The 27863-nt window shown below is 37.5% G+C and overlaps 1 protein-coding gene across 3 annotated transcripts in view; it reads right to left on the bottom strand.

The window, feature by feature from the left end:
• LOC138109695 (uncharacterized) overlaps positions 1-27863 on the bottom strand; it is a 59527-nt gene that overhangs the window by 18280 nt on the left and 13384 nt on the right. For 2 of the 3 annotated variants that reach the window (XM_069013555.1, XM_069013553.1), the window contains exons 9-15: positions 24661-24857; positions 22323-22387; positions 21952-22058; positions 18678-18789; positions 15033-15135; positions 3413-3452; positions 2349-2400 (exon numbers count right to left, since the gene is read on the bottom strand). In XM_069013555.1, the coding sequence (XP_068869656.1) occupies positions 2349-2400; positions 3413-3452; positions 15033-15135; positions 18678-18789; positions 21952-22058; positions 22323-22387; positions 24661-24857 (676 nt within the window). The remainder of the gene's footprint in view (positions 1-2348; positions 2401-3412; positions 3453-15032; positions 15136-18677; positions 18790-21951; positions 22059-22322; positions 22388-24660; positions 24858-27863) is intronic. The other variant, XM_069013554.1, reaches the window with a different exon arrangement.

The raw sequence follows: 27863 nt of genomic DNA, 5'->3' as shown, positions 1-27863 counted from the left end.
ACTGGAGGACTCCCAGTATGAAAGATTCAGATGCAATCAGGTTAAACTTGAGGAACAAAACAATATAAACCAACTTAGCTGCAGCAGCTATCAGTGCTCAGTTGTCAGCAAACGCAAAATAACTCTACTTAGCACTTTCTTATAATTGCCCTTGAAGGACAACTAATAGAGACTTGCCTTCAGTAGGTTTGCTGCAATTTCTCCCTACATAAAAGTTTTAGGTTACCTTCAAAGCACACATGGAAAACAACTACTATTTGAACTGTAAAAGCACTGGTGATCTATGATAAAATCTGTACAATTGCATAAAAGCAGTGGAAACAACAAACAAGACATTGAATCCAAACTGACACCCAGCAAGGTGTTATCAAACACAAAACAAAAGAACCCATTGTGGAAATGTTAGCATAACTCAAAATCTGCTTATGGAATTTTTTTAGTTTTAGGTCAAATGCTGACCTAGAGCAACGACACTCTTTGTAACTGAACTTCTAGTTTAGAAAATCAGTTAATTCATACTTACTTTCTCTGTAATCTCTTACTGAACAATAGTTTTTAAAACATGGCTAAGATTTTGAATCAAGGACTTGAATCACGCCACATTTCACCCTCAGTACTACTGCAGGACAACAGTGATAGGACACACTGCATTTTGCTGACAGCATATCAGTGCACTTATCCAATTAGTTACACAGAGCAAGGACTTTGATTTTCTGTATTGACAAGAGTAAATGAGAGACTGCTTTCTTTCCTTGTTAAATTAGGTTACTGTTTAATCTCAACAGCATTTTACAAGTCTGGAACACAGTGCTAATTAGTAAGTTGATATTTCATTTGATGAACAAAACAGTGGTAGGCTAAACTTCCATAAAGATAATAATTTCACACTAAACTTGGCAATGACAAGCCATTTGTATAAAGCAAAATGTAAGTGATGATAAAAGTAAGTACTTCTTTAAACAACAAGAAAGGTAGGTTTTTTTTAAAATGCTTTTCCACTGTGCAGAGTTTATAATTAACTTAGATTTAATAACTAAATGGCACCTTGTTTGTAAAGTTGTGAAATTAAAATATTTTCCACTAATGAAGAATACTACTTAAAGAATAGGGCTTGGTTGTGCTAAGCACTGTATGAGTGTTAAAGAATGAAAACTGAACAGTCCCTTTCTGATTAAGTTGTTTTGTTTGTTCCCCCTTGCCCACCTTTTCACTTGCTGCCTGTGCCCCCAGAGCTTCCCTGTGCCACCCTAAGCAGAAGCCTGTCACAACCCCTGTGGCCTAAGACAGACCAACAATCCGGCCTTCGGCCACTTTCTTGACGGTGGATGAGTGAGAAGGCTCTTACTCAGTACTAGAAGAGAGGGATGCAACAGTTACAAGCTACTTGAAGACCTTGGAAAAAGAAGGGCATATATGCAGTTTTGCCTCCAGTCTTCAAAGGATAAATTAAATATCTGATGGCACTCAGTAGAGCAGAGACCAATGTTTATAAATCCAAACATTTTATGGTTTCAGCAAAACCAGTTTCTTCATCTTGAAAACTTTAAACTAGACAGGAGTACATGCATCACAGAGAAGAAGTAGGCTCTAGATGAACATGTCATCTTACACTGTAATTTCTCACCTAGGGCTGCCTTGACACCTGAACTGTTAGTTCTTGAACTGAAATAACCTATTGCTATGAACTGAATAGGGCCACGGAGTCACAGGCTCCTCCATGATAGTCGGCACAATAGTGGCACAGACTTTCATCATTTCAGTTTTTGTAATACAGGCAAGAACAGAAATTACTACTTCTATTTTCACAGACAGGGTACATGGAAGGAAAAAGCCCAACTCTGTTAAGGTAAAACCTGTTGAATCAGAGGAAATTCATTGATTTTAGTATTTATTCCCAGTAGTATACACAAAATATATCACTCCTCAAAAACTCAGAAGATGTGTCCAAGTTCACAAGATTAATGTTCCACTCTCTGAACACTCAACTGCCCACTCGTTAAAGAGACTCCATTAACCTTCAAACAAGTCTACAATTTTCTTAAGTACTCTCTGCAAATGCAGTAAAAATAATTCAAACCTGCAATTCCAGAAACCTGAAAAGAGAAGTTCAGTTTTGATGTAAGATATTTCAAAATTAGCAGTGATTAAAATGAAAGGTTGGCAAGTTCAACTGTTGCAAAACATTCTGTGTGAGTAACACTAGTCTCTGAGGAAATATTTTTTAATCAAAGTCACCATACTACTTTGCAGTTTTATAACTCAAAGTCACCAAAAAATGGCAGAATCAGCAGAATTTTTCAAATTACTTCAAAGAAAACAGAACACAGACTTTAAGCAGTAGGTCTTACCTGAACATTGTTTTTGGGATAATAGAAGAAAAATGGCTTCAAAACTGGAGACCTAGACACACAAAACAACAAGCATAAATGCATTTAACTAGAAATTAATGAAACTGGCAGATCATACACCTTTGGACTATTCATACACCAAACACTTGGGAAATTAAAGCCATTCAACCACGACTAGCAATGGTTTTTCGAACAACTTTGGAAAGCCTCAGTGAGAAGTGTAAAAACTCCTTAAATTCCATTATTAAGAATGTAACACTTTGTTCAAAAAATTCAAGAAAAATTTTACTGAGGAGAGGTAGCCAAAATAGCAAAAATGTTTTCTTGACAAAGGATGTGCTTCATGACATTGAAGTCGACTACACTGCCAGCAGCCCCACATTGATACCTAGGCCAGCTACATAGGGCTACTGGAAATACAGCCACAGGTTCTTCTCCCATCTTCGTGTGCAGTATTTGCTTAATGACAGAAAGTTTTAGATGAATAAGCATGAAAAGGTGAGGATATAAAGTGCCACAAGATTTTAGCCATATCTAGAAAAAAATTGAATCAAGCCAGGATTTTTTTCTTTTAAATATGCTCAACATTATTATGTTCAGCTCAGTCATGAAATGGTTTCATGCTAACATTTTGTGGGATGTTCTGACATTTGACCTTACATTTCTAGGTGAAGTGAGCTCATACAGATGTGGGCCCATATTCTAAACTAACAACTACAGGAGAAAACTGGTGCAGAAATTTGCATGTATTAATGTGGTCGAGCTACTGCCTTGCCATGAAGTCACATTTCAAGTTTTCCCTACAGCTCATTAAGCAAAGACATTGCCATGAGCTGATCAGAGACTCACATAACTCACATTTAATTCAATAAAGAATTTTACTATTTGCATGCATATCGTATAGCACTCACTATTATCTTGTTATCAGTTATTAAGCATAGTGTGACAGGAAGATTTAGCTGCTTCTGTGGTTGCTGTCCCAAGCTGGGGAAGCTTTTGACGGTGATTGGTAGGAACATTATCATCACACATTACAACAAGTTAACAATCAGGAGTTAACTTACACTTTGGGGCGCCCTCCAACAATTCCAGTGAGGCCAGGGGCTGGAAAAGGAAATTAAATTCACAAAAGAATGGTTAAAGCCATCTTCAAAACATCAGAGCTCGCAGCTTATCAAAACTTGAATTGATCCATTTTTAATAAATGCAGGGAAATCTCCATAAAATTACATATATTCTCATAAACTAACAAAACTGAATATTTTATACAAGTTAAAAGGCAAAACACGTAACTGTGAATTTTAACCAAAAAGAATTTAAATGTGCAAAGCATGAACTAAATCTTTAGAATCTTCTTCAAAATATTTTGTATATTAATGCCAGTGAGGTAATACATTTGATAGAAAAAGAACTTAGCTTTAGTTTTTTTGTCATTCTTGTTTTATTTACTTTCAAAGAGAGCAGAGAAACAATTCTGATGGACCATAGTTTCTTTTAACATTTGTTTAATATAACTTTGCTTGTTTAGATTAATTTGAATCATTCTCTCTAGGGTTTAAACTAACTTTGTTTTTTTAAGGTGCTGGGTACTGGAGATCCCATTCCCTCTCTGTGATACACAGGTAATTTAGGGGCTTAAGGCACTAGCACGAGCCCAGGTCTGTGGTAAGTCAGCACTGTAATATCAGGTTGCCAGGCTCTACTATCATTAAACCCATCTGCCAGGTCAGTATTTCTGAAAGAAACAGTTCTGCTCTCCTCATCCTGAGCATAGCTTCTCACCCTTCTTTCTGGCATGGACAGCAGGAACGAATACATGATGCATCAGAGCTCCAAACAGTATTGCAGGGGAAAGAAACAGTAAAATAAATATATTAAATCAGCCTAGGAATTAATTAACAATTACATTAAGTAGTCTCTTAAAAACAAGTGCTGTGGGAAGCTGCCCACATAGTATATCTGGCCAAATTAATTCCAGCTAAAATGGGCTTCATGCCTTCTCCAGGTGTGAATTTCCTCTGTTTGTGCTCCAAGCAAACTAAAAGCCATGTAACTGTGCTGTTGTGATACTAAAGCTAACAGCAATAACCCCTACTCCAGAGCAGGCTGTTCTAGCTTGGACTCAGTGCCTTGTCAGTGTGGACACATACCGGTGGCAGCAGAGATTACACAGCCTTGCTATATTCATGCTCATCAGAAGCAACTTCCCAAAAAAAAGTCTATGATGTTTGATAGTAAAGGGGAAAAAAATGCCTTCAAAAGAAACAGTACCACAAATAATTACCTCCCTATTCACTAAGTACTGCTAAAAAAAATGTAGTGGTAGACAGAATACAAAAGAATCCCTTACACGAGCATTACACAATTTTAAATGATCCAGCAAGGTTTCAGCCCTATACATCTTACCTGTGCACTCATTCAAGCAGAACTGCCACTCAGCAACAAAACCAGCTGCAGTGATTTTATTGAGTTATGTGCCTAGTTTGTTTATTTAGGTTGCTGGGGAAGGAGGGTGGATATAGTAAGGTCATGCTGAAAATCTAGGTCCATAAAGCTAGTTAAATTATCTATGGATTGTCATATGGGTCACTTCCTGCTAGGCAGCTGAACTGCTCATTAAGGATACCAGATTTCCTTTATGCAACATCAATTTCAACGTCCTGAAAGCTCTGAAAGCAAGCTCTTCACTTGCCTGCTTTCACACAATGGTTCTTGGCTCCTACAACAAAGTAGTTCTCAACATTGACAAGAAAACAATCAAAGTAAGAGCAACAACTGCTCACACCTCAAGGCTAAGATAACCTTCTAGTGCTGCTTGCTACTGCTCATCTTTCAAGGCTCTCCAGCACAAGCTACTGTAACAGCAGATCTGTCTTTGGAGGTACTACAACTATCCCTGCAACTGCAGAGCAAAGCTACACAGATATCCCAGCTGCAACATTATTGTTTATGTTATGATTATTGTTTATGTGAATATAAATAAGGTGGAAGCACTTTTAAGTCCAATTTAATTTTTATCCATATGAAATTCCTAGTTAGGCTTCAGGCAGAGAAGACAAGAGAAATCTTAAATCACTGATTGTAAGCCACAACCAGTTTGTTAATTCTGTAAACAGCACAAGAGCACTACACTTCACCTCAACCCACAGCTCAGATTCCTATCACATCTCTCCAGTAAACCAAAAGAAGGCAATGGAAGGTGCAGTACACCCAGGTGATAGTTACCTGTCACTGTGGCCAGACCTACCTTCTGCTAATTAAATTATGATCTCCTTGGATCAACCATTGTCCCAAGAAAACTTCCTATAGAAGTATCTCTTCATGCTGTACTTTATGCTTATGTTGCACTGCTAGCTTAAATATCTGTACAGATGCTCTCCCTCCTTCCTGGAAGACTTATCTTTATCTACAGTGACACAAACAATTTGTCATGCTTGTAGAGAACATCAATCAGGCTGCAGTCTCAAATTGCTAAGATTCTCAGCTAAATGGAAGCTCTTGATCTCCTTTCCCAGAAACTTCACACAACCTTTTTTTGTCATCAGAGCTCCATTCCTCAGTGCCTTGGGGCAGATAAAAGTATTGTCTCACCTGCTACCAGTGAACCTCTAGAACAAGTTGCTTCGTTCCAAGCTAATGAAATCACCACCACTCTCTGCCAGCTTCTGTGCATCAGAATGACATAAAACTGATGCACTGCAAAAAGTAGTGATTACCTTTAGATGGGAGACCTTCCTTTCAGTGCATCTATATCCTGCTCCCGTTCATCTGCAGGTACAGTATTTGTCTCATGTAATCATCACACTGCGCATCACTTACTTTGATTCAAGCACTTGATCCAAAAGCCTTCAATTTCCCCACAGTGTCTGGGGACCGAGCTTGAGAACTACAAATTCTCCAGATGGCTGGGCATTTAAAACCAGTGAGCACTGGGGATTACACCACTGGATTTCCCATTTTTATTAACTCCAAATACATGATGTGGTTAGAAAAACTTCAGGCACCAAGACTTGTAAATCTACTCCTTTCTAGGTGACCAAGCTAGATTCCTTTGGATTCTGTGTTTAAAGGTTTAAATCTATATTTACTCAAATAAATAAATAAATAAATAGTTAGAAAGTGCTTTTCTTTGGTAAACCTGCACAATTCTTCACACAGTCTTATACTGTCTTTTCATTTTATGACTCCTTCCTCTAGGCTTCTTTAAGTCTTACTCATTTGCAGCCCAAGTATCTTACGAAAAACAAACCCTCATCCTCTGTATATACATGTACATATAATTGATTATTTGTCAGGTTTTCTTCCTTGGTGTCCATGATTCTGCCAGTACACCTGCAGACTCCCAAATTTTGGGTCCAATGGCAAATTTCATCCAAATCTGAAGGATGGAGAGGAATCTCAAGAATACCAAAGCACACTAACATCTCATGACCAGCACTCCCCTGTGAGCAGAGATGTAGTGACAGATACCCATGTAAATAATACAAGGTGAAGCCCAGTCAGGATACACCTCCTTGCTATAACAGCTTGACCATTTCTGGTTTCCCAGGTATGTTTTATCTCTCCAGCTGCCTCTTGATCTTTTTTATTTTCTCACTCTGTAAAACCCATCTGTGGATGGACTTGCAAATAAAAAATCTTCTAAAAATCACATATGATACACTGGAAAATACAGGAAGTTTCTGATAAAGTTCATGAACGGAGGTAGCTAGCAAACAAAAGAGTACTTGGGAAAACCAATATTGCTCTCAGTTGGGGCAGTTCAGGGAATGGATCCACTGAAAACCAGCCCCAGCAAAAGATGCATAAAATCAGCCCAAATAAGCACCTATTTCAGTATGTAGAACCACCATGTTCTAATACATTATAATCTATGTCATATATACCACACCCTGTAAAATGCCTCACAGCAGAAAGAACTCTGGCTGGAATTTGCAATCAACCTATGAGATGCAAATTTCCAGCAAAACAAGCTTCATTCGTTCCAGCTCTCATTATTCCCCACTGGATTTACAGATGGTGGAAAAGCCTGATGTGTTGCCTCCTTAATATTCTGTCCTGGGTTGCAGTGTATTCTATTACCATCCTCATGAGCTCTGGAAATCAGGTGGGGCAGTGTTTCCTTGCCTCCTCCCCCCAGACTATCTTTCTGTTAATGGCCCATCATTGTCCTGCTGCATGACTCAGAGATAACTCCCTCCGGACTATCTTCTGTTAATGAGCCTAATCAACACTTGGCCTCATGACTCATTACCCCATTGTGAGATGCTCCAACCAGAGGGAGGAACCAAGCATCCCATCATGGATATAATCTGGGACTCTGAACACCAGAGACACTCTTTCTACTGGATTTCCAGAGGACAGGAGCTACATAGCCACCACTGGACCTTCTGAGGAAGAGCAGACCCCTTCTACTACAGGATCACCACTTCAGAGGACTGCAGCCACCATTCCACCAGACTGCTACCACCACCCTGCCTAACAGGAACTCAGGTTGTATTTTGACTCTCTCAGTTTGAACCAGTGTTTTCTTTTAGTCTTTTTCTTTTTCCTTTTCTTTAATTTTCCCCCTTAAATTGGTATTCTGACTTGGTGCCTCCCACTGGTTTGTTTTCAAACTACCACATATTCCCTCTGTCCTATCCCAATCCTACTTGAATGATCACACCCACTTTTGGATTAATACTTCTTTAATCGACTTCTGTTAAAAAAACCCCAAACTTCCATACAATTCTGTGTATTTTTCAACAGAATAAACCATTATGCAACATACAAAGGATGCTAGACTGCATGAAGCATTTTGTAAAATGTTTTGGAATAAAAAAGCATGAAAATGTTTCAACTACTTGAAATCTAAAAAGCTTTAAGCACTGCAAGTTTAATAGAACTTTAAGGTTTTTTTGAAGTTTCACAGAATTTCAAGATACAGCGATGTCTCTTGCTGAACAACTTTCAGCTTTTGACCCTTACATTTCCAGTGACTGAATTAGCTCAACCAATAGGTTATTAATGTATTTACTGCATATTCTAAGGAATGATTCATGTATTTATATATAAAAAAAAGACAAAGTAGTCCACTTGTCAAGCATTATTTTTCTAAAGTGATCAAACTAGAGAAATATGAAATCTCTATTGAGGTTTTACACTCAGCAATTCTTACAATATGGTTGAGCACCAGCACAAAATGCATACCACCTTTTTTTTTTTTTTTTACAGAGGTCAACTGTATGTTATTAATTATTCTATCTATGTCTTCTGAAAACAGCAGATAGTTTATCTTCTGCAGTATTATTCTCAAAAAAATGGGGACTGCAGTAAACTGCTACAACAAGGACATTTCTAAAAGCATCTTCCAACACAGTTAGGACATCAGTCAAAATATTTACATATACTCAAGCACTTTAAAATCTCAAGTTGCATTAACCAGCTGTCATCTTAGTGTCAAACTCCGGTCATTTTAATGTGAAATAAGGGTCAGCACATGATTTCAGCTATTAGTAAAATATTTCTTAGCTACTGAACCCTCGCTAAACTATGAACGCCAGATTCCCACAGTAAAGGCTCTTCTTGAGCCTCTTCTATGCCGCATTTCATTCACAATAAAGTATCTGAATTAAAGAATATAAATATACTAAATCAACAGAAAGTATTTAAATTCTAACCATTTGGCTGACTGGACTGTACATAATGAAGACATTTTCACTGAATAATACAAACCAGGCCTGTGATTGCTAGCTTTTATGAAGTGAGGGTAAACTTCTATGAACTGAACATTGCAGAACTGCACTGAACTCCCATAGCCTACTACAGATTTAAAAACTTGAGTCTATGTGTCCAGGATTCTCCAGTGCCAAGCATAGGAATCTCACTTTACAGAATAGAAAAATAGCTGTGAAGACCCCACTATTAGGACTGAACAGTACAGACTGAAAATTATTCTTTTTTTCAGGAGACCAACATGCATAAAGCCAAGCAAACTTGCTGGTTGCTGTTAAAAAAAATCCCTGGTTATTATCAACTTTCAGACTATTGAGGATTAAACAGAAAGAATAATTTTAATAATTAAAAGGTTAAACTCAAGTATTAATTGTAAAAAAGTATTAAAAGATGGGATAAGGTATGTTTGGGCTTTTTTTAATAGTATGTATCCCTTTAAGTTCATCAGAACAGCATAATCCAAATGAAAACTGATTAAGTGTTTGAACTTGTGAACTAAATACCATACTCAACAGAAGTTTACAGTAAATGTCTTCCATTCCAAACAGAAAATAAACAACAAATCACTCTCCAACATGGCACGTCTATTTACAGTAACTTCAGATTCTTCTCTGGGCTTAAGAGTCTCATCTGCAGTTTGAATAATACTTAAAAACAATTTCTGTGGAAGTACACTAATGTGTCCCGTTGGTCTTCAACAAAAACAATGGAAATTTAAAAAGCATTATGAAAAGAAGTCAGGGAATAACTAAGAAAATCTTAGTCGTTCACTGTTGACTATGGAAGCTTCTTAAAAAATGCAAGTCTCAAAATTCTCTCTTGCAGGTCTAACAGGTCCTTGTCTATATTGCAGAGCACAAACACACAGAGGCTTCAGCCCACTTCAACATAGAGATAGCATTCCTTCTTTTTACACAGAGGATGAGATTTCATAAGAAATTGGGAATTTCAGATCAGCACAATGCCTTTAGATGGTTGTCTTTCTACTGATATGGAGGGGAGCGGGGAAGAATCAGCACTCTCAAATCAATCAGAAGCTATACAATATACAGTGCTCTCCTTTTATGAGGCCCAAGTTTTGTTATCCTTGACATATACAAATGCCCAAAAACTGTATCATATCCAAAGATCATATGCTGCAAAGTAAGTCAGAAGTTATTAATACTGACATTAAGACTCCAAATTCACTAAAAAGCACATCTGATAACTCAAGACCTAACAGTTTTAAGTCTCCGAAGTGAAGGATTATGAAGATTACTCCTCAACAAAATTATTGTGATGTGCTTTTTAATCACAGAAGAATTTATTTTCATTTTACTGTTGTTCCATGCAAAGTCTGAAAAACCACAACTGAAAATTCCCTCAAAAAGTTATCAGGCAAATAGGTAAATAATTTTGACTCAAGTGATTTAAATTTAGCCTAAGTGAGAAACACCAAAACTAGGCTTTTAGTACTGATTACTAAAGACATTAATCTATTTTACCTACAATTAATAATTTTCATGTTATGGTATTGCCAAAATAAAACTACCTATGAGCTCCAGCTCACACCTCCTCAGGTAGTGACTAGCAGGCTAAAACCACCTGATGAAACACCAGAAGTGACAGGGCTCCTGGAATTCACTACAAAAGATGCAGCAGGAGCTCTTGTGACTCTCCACCCTTATTCTGAACCATCAAACCTCTTTTCTCAATCTCTCTTCTCCTCTCCTCCCCATTCCTAAATTTTAGCCAAATTTAAGCTTGGTCCCCTTAAATACTGGAGGAGTTGCTCTTCAGCATTTCTTACAAGGAAAGCAGAACCAAGGACTCTTGATTCACATTCTTTTGTGGTCATGCTTTCTTGCACTATCTCAGGAAACCATCTGTAAAGCAGACAGAATAGTTTCCAGTGTTACTAGATGTTAGAAAGCTTAGCTGATCATCTTCACACAGCTTGCTAAAGATTCTTGGATGAAAGCTGCTGTACGTGAGGATTATTATCTGTACAACTGCCTACACATCACTTAAGAGTAACAAACACCAAACTGCTATTGAAGGGAAAGAAGAATAAATAAATGCTGTTAAAAACACTACTCCACAACCACTAGATACAGTTCAGCCAGAAGAGAAAATATTTCCCTTTTTTTTTCTTTTTTCCTTTTTGTCCGGTACAGATCTGAAAGTGTACTTTGTTTTTTAAAGGTCACTCTTAAATGTCCCAAAATAACAGAATGAAGTGTTTCAGTTCAGGTGACATCACCCTGCAAATCAACAACTTCTCCTTCCTCCCTGGTGTCCACTATGAAGGATTTGTAATTTGTTCCTGCTTTTCCCCAGTTCTTCATTAAAAGAATATGCAAAACAAGAAAGAAGGGTTATTTGCAATGACTCTCATAGTCACTATCTCACCTCCTGGAAGTGAACTAATGTAGGAGAGTTGGGAGGGGCATGACCAAGCTGGCAATCTTTGAAACACAGGACTTCATTGTTTAAAGGATTTTCATCAGGAAAAGCCACTCATGCTTAAAATCTCACTTGGTGTGTACCCCCACAACTGCCACCATTTTGGCAGAACAAAGCCACATGAGGCTACATCACACAGATCCACGGGGGCAGCACAAAACCACATTCGATAGGCATGCTCTAGCCGTATAAGAGAGAGCAGCCACAGCTATTTTTAATCAGTGCCCAGTGAGAAAAAGTGGTGCAGCACTGTACAGAATGGGACCTCAGGTGCTCACTGCCCAGAGCACTTACACAGGGCACACAAGGCTCAGGTTCTGGGCTCTCTGCCTGTGGATGCTCTGACCCTCCCACGAGGGTGACCAAACTGCCATAGGGCTTGCTCTGCCTCTCACTGAAACTGTGACACTTTGGAGAGTTGTAATCGTTTGCAAAAATGTGCCACTGAAATAGAGAGGAGGGAAACAGCTGAGGGAAATTGGGGAGGGAAATGAACACCAGGTGCTGTTACAGGAGAATTCACCTAGGACAACAACAATCTCAACAGTCTTAATTCTGGCTTCTGTTCCCAAGATCACTTATCCATCTCTACAAGTCTTGTCTGTGGAGCTGCCCGTTTTAAGACAATTAAGCATCAAGAATTCTTTGTTCTGCTCCTCACAGCAAGGTCTGGAAGTCTACACTACTGTCAGAAACTAAGCATTGTTAAGCTGATGCAGTTATTAGTACACCACTAATTACTGTTTGGCAGTGTTGCAAAATTCTAAATCTCACTGAAAGAAAATCAAAAGATTCTCTTAATCACTGCTTTACACATATTCCACATCAACCAATAGCCTACTAAGCACTTATATCCCAAATCTGACCCTTCTCTGCTTACATAAGAGTTTATGGGTGCAGGTAATAGAGAAATTTGCCACACAACAGCAACTGAAAGAAGTGACTGAACCAGTGCCAGTACATCTTCCACAAATTAAAAAAAAGAATGACTATGTGGTTGTTCAAGCACTTGGAAGCATGTCAGTAAACAGCTCTGATACCCTCTGACACTAGTCATTTATGTCATGGAGGCCAAAAACCTTTTTGCAGGCCTGTACCTGGCAAGGAAAAGTGCTATTTATCACCAAATGCCTCAGATGATTCCAGAAATAACCTCTTTCCCATTGCTGCTTATTAGCAGCAGTTCTATAAGTTGAAACAGATTTTTTTTTTTTTTTTGAGAAAAACTGCTAGAGGATGTTCTAAAAAGCTTAAACTGTTCCTTTAGGAAACAAACCTAGCACCCCAATCATTATCCATACAGATTGCCTAACCCAATTCCACATAGGAAAGTATTTGTTTCATCACTGAAAGCCCTCATAACAAGAACTGAAAGTGTGCCAGCCACCTCAAGGCACAGATGTTCATGTGTAACAGTAACTCAATTTCAATTCTACTCATACTCCACCCAAGCCATATAGTGCACATTTTTCACTTTTTCATTCTCCAATGATCAGTGGTAAAAGGAAAAAACTGAACCCTTAATAAAACCAACACCTTCAGACTTCAAACTTGGTTTATATACACAGCAATTGCTTTATAACAGAAGCACAGATTAAAAATGGAGAGACAAGTACAGGTCCATTAGTTTTGGTTCTTAGAAATAAGCACTGATTTTAAAATCCACCCAGCTTTCCTTAATTCAAAAAGATGTTTCCTAGGGGATTGTCTATGCTTATTATATAGAATAAATAGTAAGAATAGATTTTTACTTTCATAGTCTTCTATGGAGAAGCCACTATGAAAAAGGAGAAACTACATCAATTATGATTCCCTAACTAGTTACAGAAATGATAGTTTGGTCCAACTGAAAATAGCATCCTTCATTCATAAGGAAAACTCCAAGTCTTTAGAAGCAACTTACATCTATGGTAAATGCTGACCTACTAATCACCCTTCAGAATTGCAAAATTTTAAAATATTATCTCAATGAACTTTTACAGTTAGTTCTACATGATCATATGTATACTGTAAGGACAAAAAAAAAAAGTTGACCATGCACTGACCTTGTCTCTATAAACACAACTTTAAAAAAAAAACCCCAACCTGCATTAAGCTGTTCTCTGCTACTACTGTAAAGACTATAACATATAACATAGAATGTGAGAATGTGCACCCTCCTTCTATACAATTTTTAATCCACTGGAAAAAAAATTAGTTTCTTCACTGCAAGGCAACATCTAACTATTTCTCCATTGATCAGGATTTTAGATTCGCTATGGAACTTCAGAGCTTTGGGTTAAGCCCATGGGATTTAATTTTGAAGATCAATGTAAATCCTAGATATAGTCTTCATTAAGGTACGCAGAAGCCACTGCGAAATATCCAAGCTGTAGTCCTCAAAATAGGCTGTCAAAATTTAAATTCATTAAAATGGATAATAGAAGTGGGATGAGTACTCATGATTTACAGACAGAACACACAAATGACCTTAGAACTCAGATGGATATAGTGGCGACACCTAAGGGACTTGGGAGTGGAACAGAAAAAAAATTTTGCTCAAAATACTCAAACAGTAGGTGCCCCTAGAAAATTTAGAGAAACCAATGACAGTTACAAAGAACAAATGTACCAGTTTTGGGAACAAACATTTGGCAAGCAATAGAAGCACAGATCATTTCACATTACGTGACCCTTAGGCAAATACTTAAAAATATACCCTCAAAATCAAGATGGACTTAATTTAATTAAGGTTTGATTTTACCTCACATGTCAACTAAAAAATAAATCTTGCAATAGTTGCAATACATCACAAAACTAAATGTCAAGGACAGAATAATTTGAGGTTAGACTTAATATTGCAGGATGAAAATTTAAGTTGGGTAGTTAATAAGCACTGTGAATTAAGATACAGGTTGTCAGCACCATCACTGCAGTATTAAATTTTTTTAATTATACCTGAAAGCTGTAATTACTTACACAAACAGCTATACATTTTACAGGTTAGAAGTACAGTAGCATCAATAAAAATCCTTTGCAGTAACATCAGATAATAAAGTATGAAAAGAACCTTCAAAACTTTCAAACTGCACATCTCTTCATAAACTGCAGTGTTATAGCTGGACACTGTGGTAAATTTTTGCCAGCTGAGTAACATTCAGTGTTTATTGCCAGCGAAGTCTAATAGCATTACTAAGTTTTAGGAACATGGTAAAAAAGTAAATCACTATTGCACATCAGTGCAGTCACATGTAGGAAAACAGACAAATGAGGACAAGGAAAAAAAACAGAAAGGAACAGTAGCAGCAAGGGAAGAATAAAGAGTCTCAAAGGAATACAAAGATGAACTTCCTGGATTTTCATTTTATCATTCTGCTAATGTCTATGGGTTGCATTTCTACACAAGCTTATATACCTTTAAAAATTAATATTTCACTATGAACAACGCAATGAACATTACTACGTTTCTGGGTGCTCGTCATGCTCGGAGAATAAAAAGAAAAAGCAACTTTAAAGTTTTTAGAAGATGATATGAGTATTTACCCATGCCAGTTCCAGCTGGTGCAATCTCTTTAGAGAAGATTTCTACAGCTTCTCTTTGTTTATGGTGTACAGCAAGCCAAATAACAGCCTCCCGAGGACCCTGCTTCAAAAAGGTTAAAATCAGATTAGCTTAGATGCAGAACATCAGTTAAATTTACAAAACTGAAAAGTAACTGTAGCTCAGCATTCAAGTTAAATAATTTGGTGACTTTTTATCCACCATCACTGTGATTTGCTGTTAACTTTTCATTATCTTTATTTTGCTACCATGGAACCAGTGATTGGGTATTTCAAATCACTAGGGCAGTGTGCCTTTTCTCCAGCATTCTCCAAGAATCAAGTATTGTAACTAACAATACCAAATACTTGGCTTCACTCTCAGTGGAACTGGCAAACAAACTTTGCTCTTATTCTAAGTGCGCTGAGTGTACTCTGGGGCCAAGTTAGAGAGCCAGGTTCACTTCGCATCAAGAAGGAAGCAGATCTGCCCACAGAAAATAATTCAAACCTAATCCTTGGGAGATAAATGTGAGAACAGAACTTGTAAAAACCACCACATTTCCAGAGAGAAGAGCAGATGCTCCCTCTAAAGGTAAACCAAATCAGTACTGTGCTTCATACTCTAGTCAGAACACCCATCCTTGCAGATAAAGCACTGTCTATCACTTAAAATTTTACTTCTCGAAAAATTCTATTTTCAGCCACTGAAGGATCTGCCATTGGAATCAATACACTGAGTGAAAGCCTTAGAGCAAGCATTAGGTCTTACTGAGGGTAAAGACTATTTATTCCAGAATTTGCAAGCACCAGTAGGAACTAATCTTTGCTCTGCCTTTGAATCTTCAAATATGTGAAACATACTCACAATAAAAGTCTGTCTCTGAGTGTCTCTTACTTGTCCTAAAGCACAAGTGAAAGTACACACAAAATGGGACTGCACAAGGTATCAAAACCTACTTGTCAGGAGTTTCTCACACAGCACTGCTGTTAGTACACAGTGCTGCAGCAGAGCACTTCTTCTCTCTGGAAGTCAGCTTTTCTTTTTTTTTGGTTAATATACATTAAGTTTCTGAAGATTCTTTGGTAACCTTATATGAAATTCTTAGTTTACTTATATCAATATAAAATTTAAAAGAAGACAAGTTTGACTACAAGATACTAGGAGATTTCTTCCAGTGTTTATATCCTTTATGTCAACAGGAAAGGAAGTGTTTCATGAAAGCATGAAAAAAATACCTACATTTGGGTGGGGGGGTTTTGTTTTGTTTTTCTATAGAGCTCAGAGCACTTCAAAAATCTCTAAATGCCGTCTAATGAATTCTTTTAAATTTGGTAGCTTTTGGTATTCTAAAGAGACCATTATGTTAACAGACTACTAAATCCTCTATTCCAACTCAAATACATGACAAAACCTATGCAGGAAGAGGATCACTCATATCAGGTTATACCAAGGGAAGGAAACTTCCTACATTTTAGCTGGTGATCAGCTGAAATTCAAAAATTAGGGGCCTTCTTGTTTTATTATGTTTAATCCAATGCCCTAAACATTCATGAAGCTGAAAGATTATTTTTCTCTACTCCCAATTCTAGTGGCATATACACACAGAGGTACTCTGAGGTACAGCAGTGATTAAAAAAAATAAAGGGGAAGCAATTATGTCTAAGTACCCTCAGGTAGACATACTCAGAGACACAGTGCTTGCCACCCTTTCCTATTTCTCAAGGATATTTCGTGTTATCAGGAGCAGTCCACAGAGTAGCTCAGACTACAGTGTGCATGTGTACATAAGGCTGGGATACACAGTGATTTCACAGCTACAAAGGAAAACCTTTGCATCAGTTTGACAGATGTGTGTAAGAAGTAGTCCAGCCACACCATACATCTACACTGAGCTACAAATATTGTTCAACTTACCCTGTCTTGGTATTCAACTACATATTTGCTTTTTGTAGACCTTTCAAAACAGAAACTATTTTCCTTACGTGTTAATATACTGCCTAACACAGTATGGCTCTGGTTTTGAGCACTATGATTTGTAACCCAAACAACCAGCTCTAATTTTTCATGGAAAGATGTGGTAGGAAAAGGGTATTTAAGGGACTACATTATCCCTACCTGAAGCCTCAATGGACAAATGCTTTCCCTGGGATTCTATGATTTTGTATTTTATATGGAAAAGCAAACTCCACTCCCCAACCCTTTTTCTCAAGCTGCCATGGCTGCTTTCCAGATGAAAGCTCCCCTGGCTAGTTTCTTCTAAAATGCTGGAGGAAGCATGAAGGGGGAAGGCAACAGAGTGATTTCCTGTATTTCAGCCTTAGCTCTCCCATCCTGTTTCAGGCATGTATGAGAAGCACATACAATGGCGATAATGCTCTGTTTACTTTTAATATAAGATCTGGGAACTGAAGCTGGAAATACAGAAAGTACTACAAATACTCTCTTTCATTTAAAAAATGTCTTTCATGTACTGTAAGCAAGGCAAACTGAACAATCAGGAAGGAGAAACTGCTCTTCTTCATTATTCACTTTGTACAATGCGACAAAACTTTCTATATAATAATTTAATTAAAGAATATATTACAATGCATAATGATAAGGAGTTGGTACAAACAAAACACAGACAAGTTGAACATTTGGAACATCTGTTCCTATGTTTCAGAATTTTGATTCTTCACTCTTACTAGGACACTTAAAATTGCAGGTTTTATAGTCCTAAAATAAAAAAGACCACATCATAAAGCTCAGTCTTCAGGAAGCAACTCTTGCTGCTTTGAAGGAAATTGAAACTCAAGCTGAGTTTCACTGAAATGAATAGCTGCAGATATAACTTGACCAATTCCTAAGAGCACTCAATTTCACTAGTAAGAAGTTCACTGTCCTTCTCCACATCACATTCTTGTTTCCTTTAGATACAAACTGTTGGCTATTAAACATCAGCACTCGTAAGAACAAACTCAAGAGCTGAGTTTTGCCACGTGTACCTTAAGAGTTTTGCAAGACTGCCACTGACAAAGAAGAATTAAATGCTACTGTTTTGGAACAAACTGAACTGTCTAAATATTTAAAGTGCATCTAAGTGAGGACATGATTTGCAGTCTTTTTCCTTTAAAAAGGACTTTCATTCTCTAGATTAGGAAAACAGACCATGGATAACACAGCTGCAGTGGCTATGGCCATCATTCATAGTCTTACATACACAGTCACAAAACACAATGCAGAATTACAGTTGAAGATTATTTCTCAAATAGTACTCACAGACAATTTTAAAGTTGTGCAGGCAACATTAATGCTGAGATTTCCTGATTGCAATATTTATAATGTGGTCTTTTAGCATTTCATCTAATATAAGTCCATGCCACAGAAGTTTTTATAATAAGGTATTTCTTTAGATGGAAAACGTCAGAACAGAGTACAACGTTTTTTTTAAGATTTTGTATCAGTGCTTCTGGAAGACCCAATACTACAAAGACCTTGTCAGTATTAATTTTGTACATTAAGTAGTGACAGTGAGTTCTTTGCAACATGAAGGGGTGAAATTCCCAAGATGATAGTAACTTCCTTTAAAGCTGTGGAAAAGATAACAACATGGAAAGATTAAAAGAGGTCAGTGTAAGTTTAAGAACACTCCACTGCATACTTACACCATCTATACTCCTTCTAGCATGAGGTCCATATGTATCTTCAGACCCTAAAACCTGTATGTTAACTGCACTGTAATCTTCATACCCAAGCTGACTGAAAATAAGACGAGTCCTGCAACAAATGATTTTTTTATTAGTAAATGGTCTTGAAATGATTATCTGAAGAAGCCCTGTGTGGTCTACAGAAGTTAACTCTGTCAAGTAGCTGTATAAAAGATTTTATCAGTTGAAATATTGCAATTATGTTAGGATTATAAAAATATTTTGCATTGGTGGAACATTTTGAAGACATTGCTAATATATCATTGTTGTCATAAATATTAGCACAACACCTGAAATAGTGAAGCGATGTACAGGACAAACACAAAATACAATTTTTTAATTGCTGTCAAGAGATGGAAGGGTGTTCATGCATCACAAATGAGGCCACCTTTATTTTTGATGAGATTAAAAAAATTAAGACAACATCATTTAAGGTAACTAAATTTGCAAACTGTGTCTGTATCAAGTTGTTTTAAATTATTTATGTACAAAAATTACAGTTACAGATACTACAGTTCAAAATACATTCTGTGGGTCATTTTTAGCCCTTTCACGTGTTAGTAATGCAACAGAGAATCATGAAAATGAAAGGACATCACAGACTATTTCAAAAAGACTTCTTCACACACATATTGCCAGATTGCTTCTGCTTTCAACAATGAATAAACAAGTAAAGGAAAAGTACACAAGAAAGAAGCAAAAGATGCAATCTTACAAGCTGCCAAAGCTGCTCAATGTCTTAGGCTAACAACTTTGACCTAATTTGACCTAAATGAAGCTCCTTAAATTTGTGCACCCTATTCTGCACTTGTTGCCATTAGACTACTGGGCAGAACTTAACTTAGAACACACTGGAAGATGGGTAGCTGAAAGAATATTCCTTAGAATATTCTTTTGAAACACAGAGACCTGGCCAGACTCGATCACTGGCCTAAGGACAACTGCATGAAGTTGATTCAGTATGGCAACGTGCTGGGTCCTGCATTTGGGTCACAGCAACCCCAGGTAGTGCCACAGGCTGGGCAAGAGTGGCCTGAGAGCCATTTGGCAGAAAGGAACTTTTAGGTGCCGGCTGACAGCAGCTGAACATGAGCCAGCTGTGCTCAGGGGGCCGAGAAGGCCAGTGGCATCCTGGCTTGTATGAGCACTAGTGTGGCCAGCAGGACCAGGGCAGGGATTGTCCCTCTGTACTCAAGCATTGGTGAGGCCACACCTCAAATCCTGTGTTCAGTTCTGGGCCCCCCACTTTAAAAAGAATATTGAGGTGCTGGAACATGTCCAGAGAAAGGCAGTAAGGCTTGTGAAAGGTCTAGAAAACATGTTTTATAAGGAATGGCTGAGGGAGCTGGGGTTGTTTAGCCTGGAGAAAAGGAGGCTCCGGAGGGACCTCATCATTCTCTACAACCACATGAAAGGAGGGTGTACTGAGGATGAGGTCAGCCCCTTCTACTGTGCCTGCAGTGAGAGGGCCAGAGGAAATGGCCTTAAGCTGAGACAGGGGAGATACAGATTGGGTATCAGAAAAAAAAAAAATTCACTCTTCAGGTTGTCAGGCATTGGAATAGGTTTCCCAGGGAGGTGGTAGAGTCACCATGGAGGTGTTTAAAAGGTGTCTGGATCTGGCACTGGGTGATGTGATTTAGGGATTACAGTGATGGAGCTGGGTTGATGGTTGGACTTGCTGATCTTAAAGGTCTCTTGCAACCTTGATGATTCTATGATTTTATGAACAGAAATTGGTAAAAAGACTGATGTCAACATTTCCTAAAGAGTTATAGTTACTGACAGCATTCTTTGAGAGGGATCAGAACAGCTTAATTGTTATTCTCTGTCTGGGCTGACATACACCAATCTTTTGATGTGTCAAATAAACAATTCCACATATTAAGCTGTTTAGGACTACATTTGAGATGGAGAATATATTTTTGTATATTGTATATATTGTTTATTGTAATTTTGTATATTGTAATTTTCAAAACAGAGAACTTGCCCACAGGCATGCCTAATGGGCTAGAGGCCACTTATCACACCAGTTAATCAGCCTTCAACTACCTCACATCAGGTTTCCTCTGATGATTACTCAAGAGAGCACAGCAGACAGGCTGAATTAATTTTCTAGATGTCACAGAGGCAGCAGCACTACAATCTGTTTCAATTAAACAAAGATTCACATAGTCTGGTCTGAAATAACGTCCAAGAGCAAACATGAAATGGAAAACACACCATTCTAATTTTTTTTCCTAAAATAATCACCTGGCTTCCAGAAAGATTGCTTTTCAGAGGTTCTGAGTCTCCCAAGTCTTTAACTTCCTGAAGGTTTTTCTATCATTTGATTTTCTCAATAGCTCTTGGACACAAGCTTTTAGCATCTGCAATTACACAGCCCCTATCATGGCATCTCATCTGCCATGTCTCTTCAGGGCAGTTAGACAACTCCTCCTTCACCACAGAGCTGCACACAGGCACATGAACAATCACTCTGAGTTCACAGTAAACCTTGCATTTCGGACTTTCCAAGTGTAGTTTCTGCACAGGTCTACAACAGGATTGGGAGGAAGCTTTATATAAAACATGGCACAAGGAAGCAGATCTCATAACTAGAAAGACTGGAGTTACTGGAATAAGCACTGAGAGACTCATGATATGGAATTATATTTAAGAGGAATCCCTCCTTGCCCAAATGTACTGGCATAATAATACAGCTAGAAGTTTATCAGTCTGTCTTAGAAATGTAAAATTGTACTAGCAAAAAAAAAGCACAAAACAATCACTGGGTCACATTTTAAAAGGTAGTAAAATAATTGTTTTAAACACAAACTTGGTAAACTGCCTACATTTCATATCACTAAGCCTTTTCATAAAAAGTTCTGTGAAACTCCTGAAAACTAGTTTCACATGGGTTTATCTCTGGCATCTAACAAAATTTAATCTGAATCACAGCTTTTCCCTCACTAATTTAGGTTTCTCTCCACTATCCAGCCATCTATTTTCAAACATATTTGGCACTTTTCTCACTCTGTCAAACGTAGCTGAAGTGCAGTTATATATTGAAAACAGGTTTCCTGAACAGGCTACTTAAGTCTTGAAATGTCATCCCAATAGGAAAACTAAAATCTTCTAGGATTCTTATAAGGTTAGTAATGTTACTATCGTGTGCCACTGCTCTATTTTCATCATCTCTGGAAAAAAAAAAAAAGCAAGCCAGAACCCCTTCCAAGACTCAAATACCAACCTTTGCAGAATACCTTCCGCAGTGCGTTTTGCTTTTTGTACTGCCTTTGGGCCTCCCACTGGACACACAGCAGTAGCTCTGAAGCCATCAAGATAAGTGGCATTCACCTAACGATAAAGGGATTATGAAGTTACATGGAATTTAGTACTGATGGGCCATAAATGCTGTCTGGCAATCATTATCTATACAAACATACACTTTTTAAACAAGGTAACAGATTTTTAAATATCAAATAAGGTCTGCCTTTTCAAATTTTCCCCCTCTTTCTTTTACCCTTGGGGCAGAGAAGATGAGGATAGTGTAAAGTTTCTCCAAAATTTAAGATTTTGTAAATCAAAAAATATCTTCCACTCCACAGAATGAGATAATACCTTATAAAACGTTGAAGGAGGCAATCCTTTTGCTCCACAAACTTTCACTGCTCCACCATCAAAACCTATAGTGGTTAAAAATCAATATTTAAGCTTCATCAATATAACTTCAAAGACATTCTTTTGTGATACATATTAATCAAATGCACTTAATTAAAAAGCAAATCACTGATAGCTCTACTGCCACAGAAGAGAGAACCTTTCAGAAAACAGTCCTTCCTGCCTTAGAAAGAACAGCAGCAAACTGGTGACTGAATTTATGACTTCCATAAGCCTTTTAAAAGGGTAAATGAAATGTTTATTCATGCACTTAAAAAATACTTAACACAGAAAGCAGCCTTACGACTTTAGAGTCAACAGTTATTTTCCTCTTAACATCCAGTTATTGCACACACACAGAGAGCATACAATTTACTGTAGCTGGCTGGAGTGGACTGCAGTCCCTCACTTGGTAAAGAATCAAAACAAGGTGAGAAACTATTTGTGAGAGCTATTTGCTGATAGCTTAGTAAGTGAAGGGGTAACTTAACTTTAGGTTCCTTTTCAATAACAGAAACAGTCTGAATATGTTCCAGAGCAACAACCATGTTCAGTGTTAGGAATATTAATGCCAAAATAAATGGAGAAAATTGCTGTGATGGCATCAGGTTCAAGCTTGAGCTGGAGAAATTCAGTAGGTGCTATTCCTTGAAAATCAGCAGTGCAGGATCAGCACCTCACATTTGAGAGACAGAATTATAGTGTAGTTCACCTGCGCTTGCAAATATTTAAGAAGCAGTTCAAAGCTTTACACAAATACTCTGAAAGATCAGATCACAACATATTTAAAAAGTAAATGTCACTAGTACAAATTTTACACACCACTCAAATAACATCATCACTCCCTCTCAAGACTGACATGAGGTTAATTTTACTCTCTCAATATAGAGCTACATCCTTCCATTCAAGTGAAGATCTGGAACAGTTTCATGTTCCAGGTGAAAGCACAATACAAAGAAAAAACATACCACAAAACCAAAGGCATAGTATCCATTGACAAAAAGAAAACAAGCACCTCTCAGCTCAAACACTGCAAGTAATCCAACAGGGCAATAAAGCTGGCAACATAAACAGCAAAATTAGATAGCTTCCCTGTTCCTACTGGTGTACTGGTGTCAAAGCACTTCAAACTAAAATATTTAAGCAATCTGCCCATTTTCCATCTGTTATATTTCTAAGAGGACTAACTGAAAGTTCATGTGAAAGTTCATTTTAAGTTCAAACATGTCATATCAGGTCATTTGCAAGCTAAAAGTTCATAGGAAGGTGAGGGTTTCTTTTTTTAAAAAGAAGACAACTAGGGGCTAAGAGCAGCAAGCTGGCCTTATCAGACTGCCATTTGGTTATGTTGCACAAGCAGAGGATTCACTGTACCATGTAATGGTACTTTATTACTCAAGCAAAATATTTTTTATGTTACCACATTTTGAGTTTAATCCCACAAAGTTCTTAATTTGAGATTTTGGTTGTTCTAAGCTTTAGAAAGACACTTGGCATACTGAAACAAGTTTCATTAGAAGGAAAAAAATGTAATATAGTTGCAGTAAAAAGCAAGCTTTAGATGACTGTAGATAAAATTTTTTCAAGCTGTCTTACTCAAATTACAGCTATTTGGATCTGTTAAGCCTGGGGGGAGGGGTTTGTTTTGCTTTTGAAGCTAAATCCTGAACATACATTATATCCATCTTTCTACTGATTGTTAAATGTTTTGAAGATAGCAAATGGATTTTTTTTAAAAAAAGATTCTCTGGTGGAAATCCTGTATCTAATCATGCTTCTACCATTTGCTATGACCCACCTAAATGTCTAAGAAAAACACCATTAGCACGTAGTGCTTTGAAAGACACAGCCTTTCATTGTTACCAATACTTCAAATGCCCCAAGTTAAAACATGCACAAAACATTTTTTTGAGAAATTTAGCTGCAGCTAAAAAAATACTGAAATCATAGTGAAACTGTCTCAATGTTGTTCACACTGAATACATAGTTTAAGGACTTGACAGGTGCAAGGCATGCATTAAAAAGTAAAACAAAGGGAGTAGTGAGCAAAAATATAAATTAGTCAGCCAGCAAGAAAAATAAAATTGTGTTTAAAATTTCTAAAGGAATTTCTAGCAGAAGTCCTTGAAAGTATCAGTTTAAGACAGTGTGACTCTCTAAGGAACTCATTTAACAAGAAATATGCAGCAAAAAATTGCATGGAATGCAATTGCCATGCATATGCATGGCAATTAAAGTAGCTGCTTTTGTCTGATAACACACTACATTGACACATATCTTTACATGTAAGAGGACTAACCTGGAATTTCAGTGATGGAAACCTGGGAAAAGTCACATGTAACATCTGGTAAAAGATAGCGCTGAGGATTGCCCAATTCATACACCAACTGTTCAGCTACAGTGCCAAAAGAGATGAGTCCCCCCGTGTCCGGTGGTTTGGAAAGAATAAAGTCTCCTTCAGAGGAACATTCTACAATGGGAAAGCCTATGTTGTGCCTAGAATGTGAAAAACATTAAGAAAAAAATATCTGTAAATACAAAGGAAATGTGAAAAGAAATAATAACAACACACCAGAATTTTACAGTAATGATCTATTAAATGAAACTTATCAAGAGTTATCATTTATCTGGTTGTTTCTACAGAAACAAACACCCAAAAAAACGACTGAACAAACTGCTCAGCTAAAATAATACGAGGATGTAGTCTATTGTCTGGCAAAGAAGCACAGATACAACAACAGATACCAAATGCAAACATGGATGTGGGGAAGGGAATGGAGAAGGACACTAACAGGAACAGTTCAAGTAAAAGGAAGCTGAAAGAATTAGAGGACTATGATTAAAGATGCAAATTTAAAATAAAACAAATGATTGTTAATTCTAGTCCCATTTGGCTACAGCAGCACACACAGTATGATATTGAAGACATCTAAATACATTGTGCACTCTGGATTTGTAAAAAGGCAGTCAAAGCAGGAAGAACAAACTGTGCTGGGAACCTCAGAGATGAAGCGAAGTAGGAAACAGGAATAATCACACCTACAAAGGGTAATTTCACAGGTTAGTAATAAATCATACACAGAAAAGTCATAATGAGAAAGCAGAAAGACATGAAAGTTAAGATCTTCAGCACATAGAAGACAGAACTAATAGAAAATTATAAGGCACCACAAAAAGAAAAGTAGTGAAATTATGGACATGTTTCTAAATTAAAATATTCCCCTTCCTCCTCACATTCTCAAAGTAAAATACAAAAAGTGATCAAATAGTTCATAGTAAGAGGCACATACTGGTCATTACAGTAGCAGGGCAGAATTTTCAGGATTATGTGGATGAGATCCAGACATCTGCTTTTCCAGCTAAAAGGCTTTCATTTATTTCCAGAGAATTTCAGCAAAATTAAGAACTTAAAACTTTTATTTTAATTCTCAGGTACTTCTGAAGAGTGCAAATATTATTCTAAAAAGGCTACCTGGCTCCCTTCTCTCTCACAGGAAGTCTGACATCTGTACAAGTGTCCCACTTGTTGTCCCAGAAACAAAATGAACACAAAGAGAGTAGTTAAGGAGATTCTGTCCCTTGCAAAAGCTAAACTGTTCTAAAAAAGGTCCTAATAATGAAAGGTGGTGAACTTTACCACACTCATTAAAGTCAATGACCTTCAGGTCTTTCATACAAACTTAAAACCAGTCTATCCCTCCATTTAATTATTTCTGGGTGCTAGTGGTAACAATGTGCTGAACATACAACTGAGTATCAGCAAAGGTTACATGAACACAGTTTGTATAACATAAATCCTCAAAGTCTGGAAGAAAGTAAGCAAAAAACCCAGTGAACTCTTGAGGGACATCAGTAAAAGTTCATGGGAGTTGGAGCAGATTCCTTATCATCAAGAATAGTCAAACATAACTCCATTGTTTTAAAAAAGGATTAAGATACAAGATCTGTTACCAGAGATCAGCAACTTTTAACACTTAAAGTGTACAAAATTGAAAAGTATGGTAGCTGTTGGATACCTAGAAAAGCCCACATCAAATCAGTAAAGATAATACTTCATTTGACTGATCTTTGAAATTATTTAAACCACTGAACAGATATAGGAAACAAAAAAAGCCCACCCTGGTGAATGCAAAGAATTAAATGGGATCAACAATTTTATATACAGGTTATTCTAGTGCGGGGTTTTTTTGAGGGGAAGAGGAGAGAGAAAAGATGGTAGCAGGAAGTATGTAATATCCAAAATTTTCAAGTGTGAGATAGATAAAAACAACACCCAAAACACCCCTCAATTCTTGGTCTTGAACAATAACGTATAGTAGCAGACTAACGTGTAATTATCCCAATTTTAGATGTAAGGAGACAGAGGAAGCATCATGATTTGTCCAGTGTAACAAAGCAGGATCAGTGACTAAACAAGGCTAGAATTCAGAAGCTTTTGCCCTCTCAGTGCCATGTTTGTGTGCTTGACCCTATCACCTATCTGTCCCAAGACAACAGCACCAAGTGCCCTGCTAGCAGGCTCAGTGCAGCTTATTCAGATCACGTACCCAGAAGAGATATTGCTCCCATGCAGACAGATCAGCCAGCTGCAGCCCACTCTGACCTCAGTCATCAGCACATGCAACTCCTACAGTACATTCCTGCACCTACTCCCCAGCTATCTTTGTTTTGAAGGAAGAAGTAAACTGTAGACACTCCACTTCCTACTCTGAGCCACTAAGTCTACTAACATTGATTCAACTCCATTTTGCCCAGCTTCCACTCTCAAAACCCCCAAACCATTAAAAAACAAAACCCAAATACAGTAGTGAGACAAAGTCAGAAATTTCACCCCCAATATGGTCAAAATACGGCAAATAATGTTTCCCCCTCAGCATACACCATCACCCAATGAACTTGCCTATATAGTGAGTTAACTGCAGAAGATGTGCGTTCCCCCAGGTTATGCCAGCTCTGAAAGCTTCCCTCACTGTTTCAACAATTCACAACATGGAAATGCAATGATTTGGGTAAGAAGCCCCTGGATTCTACCTGTATTGAAACTGGATGACTGGGAAAATAAAAATACCCAGTACTATCTTGTAGCAGATGGCAGCAATAACCCATATTATCATACACATGATTAAGACAAAAATGTTATTTTGTAAATTGCTAAAAGACATTACTTAAAATGAATTTTCACCTTGGAAACAAACTGGTCTATCACTCCTATGATCCAGTCAAATGACAGCTACTTAAACCTGGCATAAAAAGCTCTTTAGCAGCAGTAGCTGCCTGGATCGGGTATACCACAGGTACTATAGTCACACCATCAGCTTGACCAGTACTTCCACTTTTTAAATGTGACTCTGCCTGATTCACTTGTAGGTTTTGCTGAATGACTACACACCATGTGACATCTGCTCTGTGGGAAACATGTGAACTTCAGGCTGTCCATAACCTATAGCCAAGCTGTACTTTTGTATAGTGTAGCAGGGGAGTAACCACAGAATTATGAACTTC

The sequence above is a fragment of the Aphelocoma coerulescens genome, chromosome 4 (genome assembly GCF_041296385.1).
Source record: "Aphelocoma coerulescens isolate FSJ_1873_10779 chromosome 4, UR_Acoe_1.0, whole genome shotgun sequence".
In the NCBI taxonomy this organism is placed as follows: Eukaryota; Metazoa; Chordata; class Aves; order Passeriformes; family Corvidae; genus Aphelocoma; species Aphelocoma coerulescens.
The sequence above is the reverse complement of the archived record's forward strand: the minus strand, read 5'-3'. Positions and strand labels throughout refer to the sequence as shown.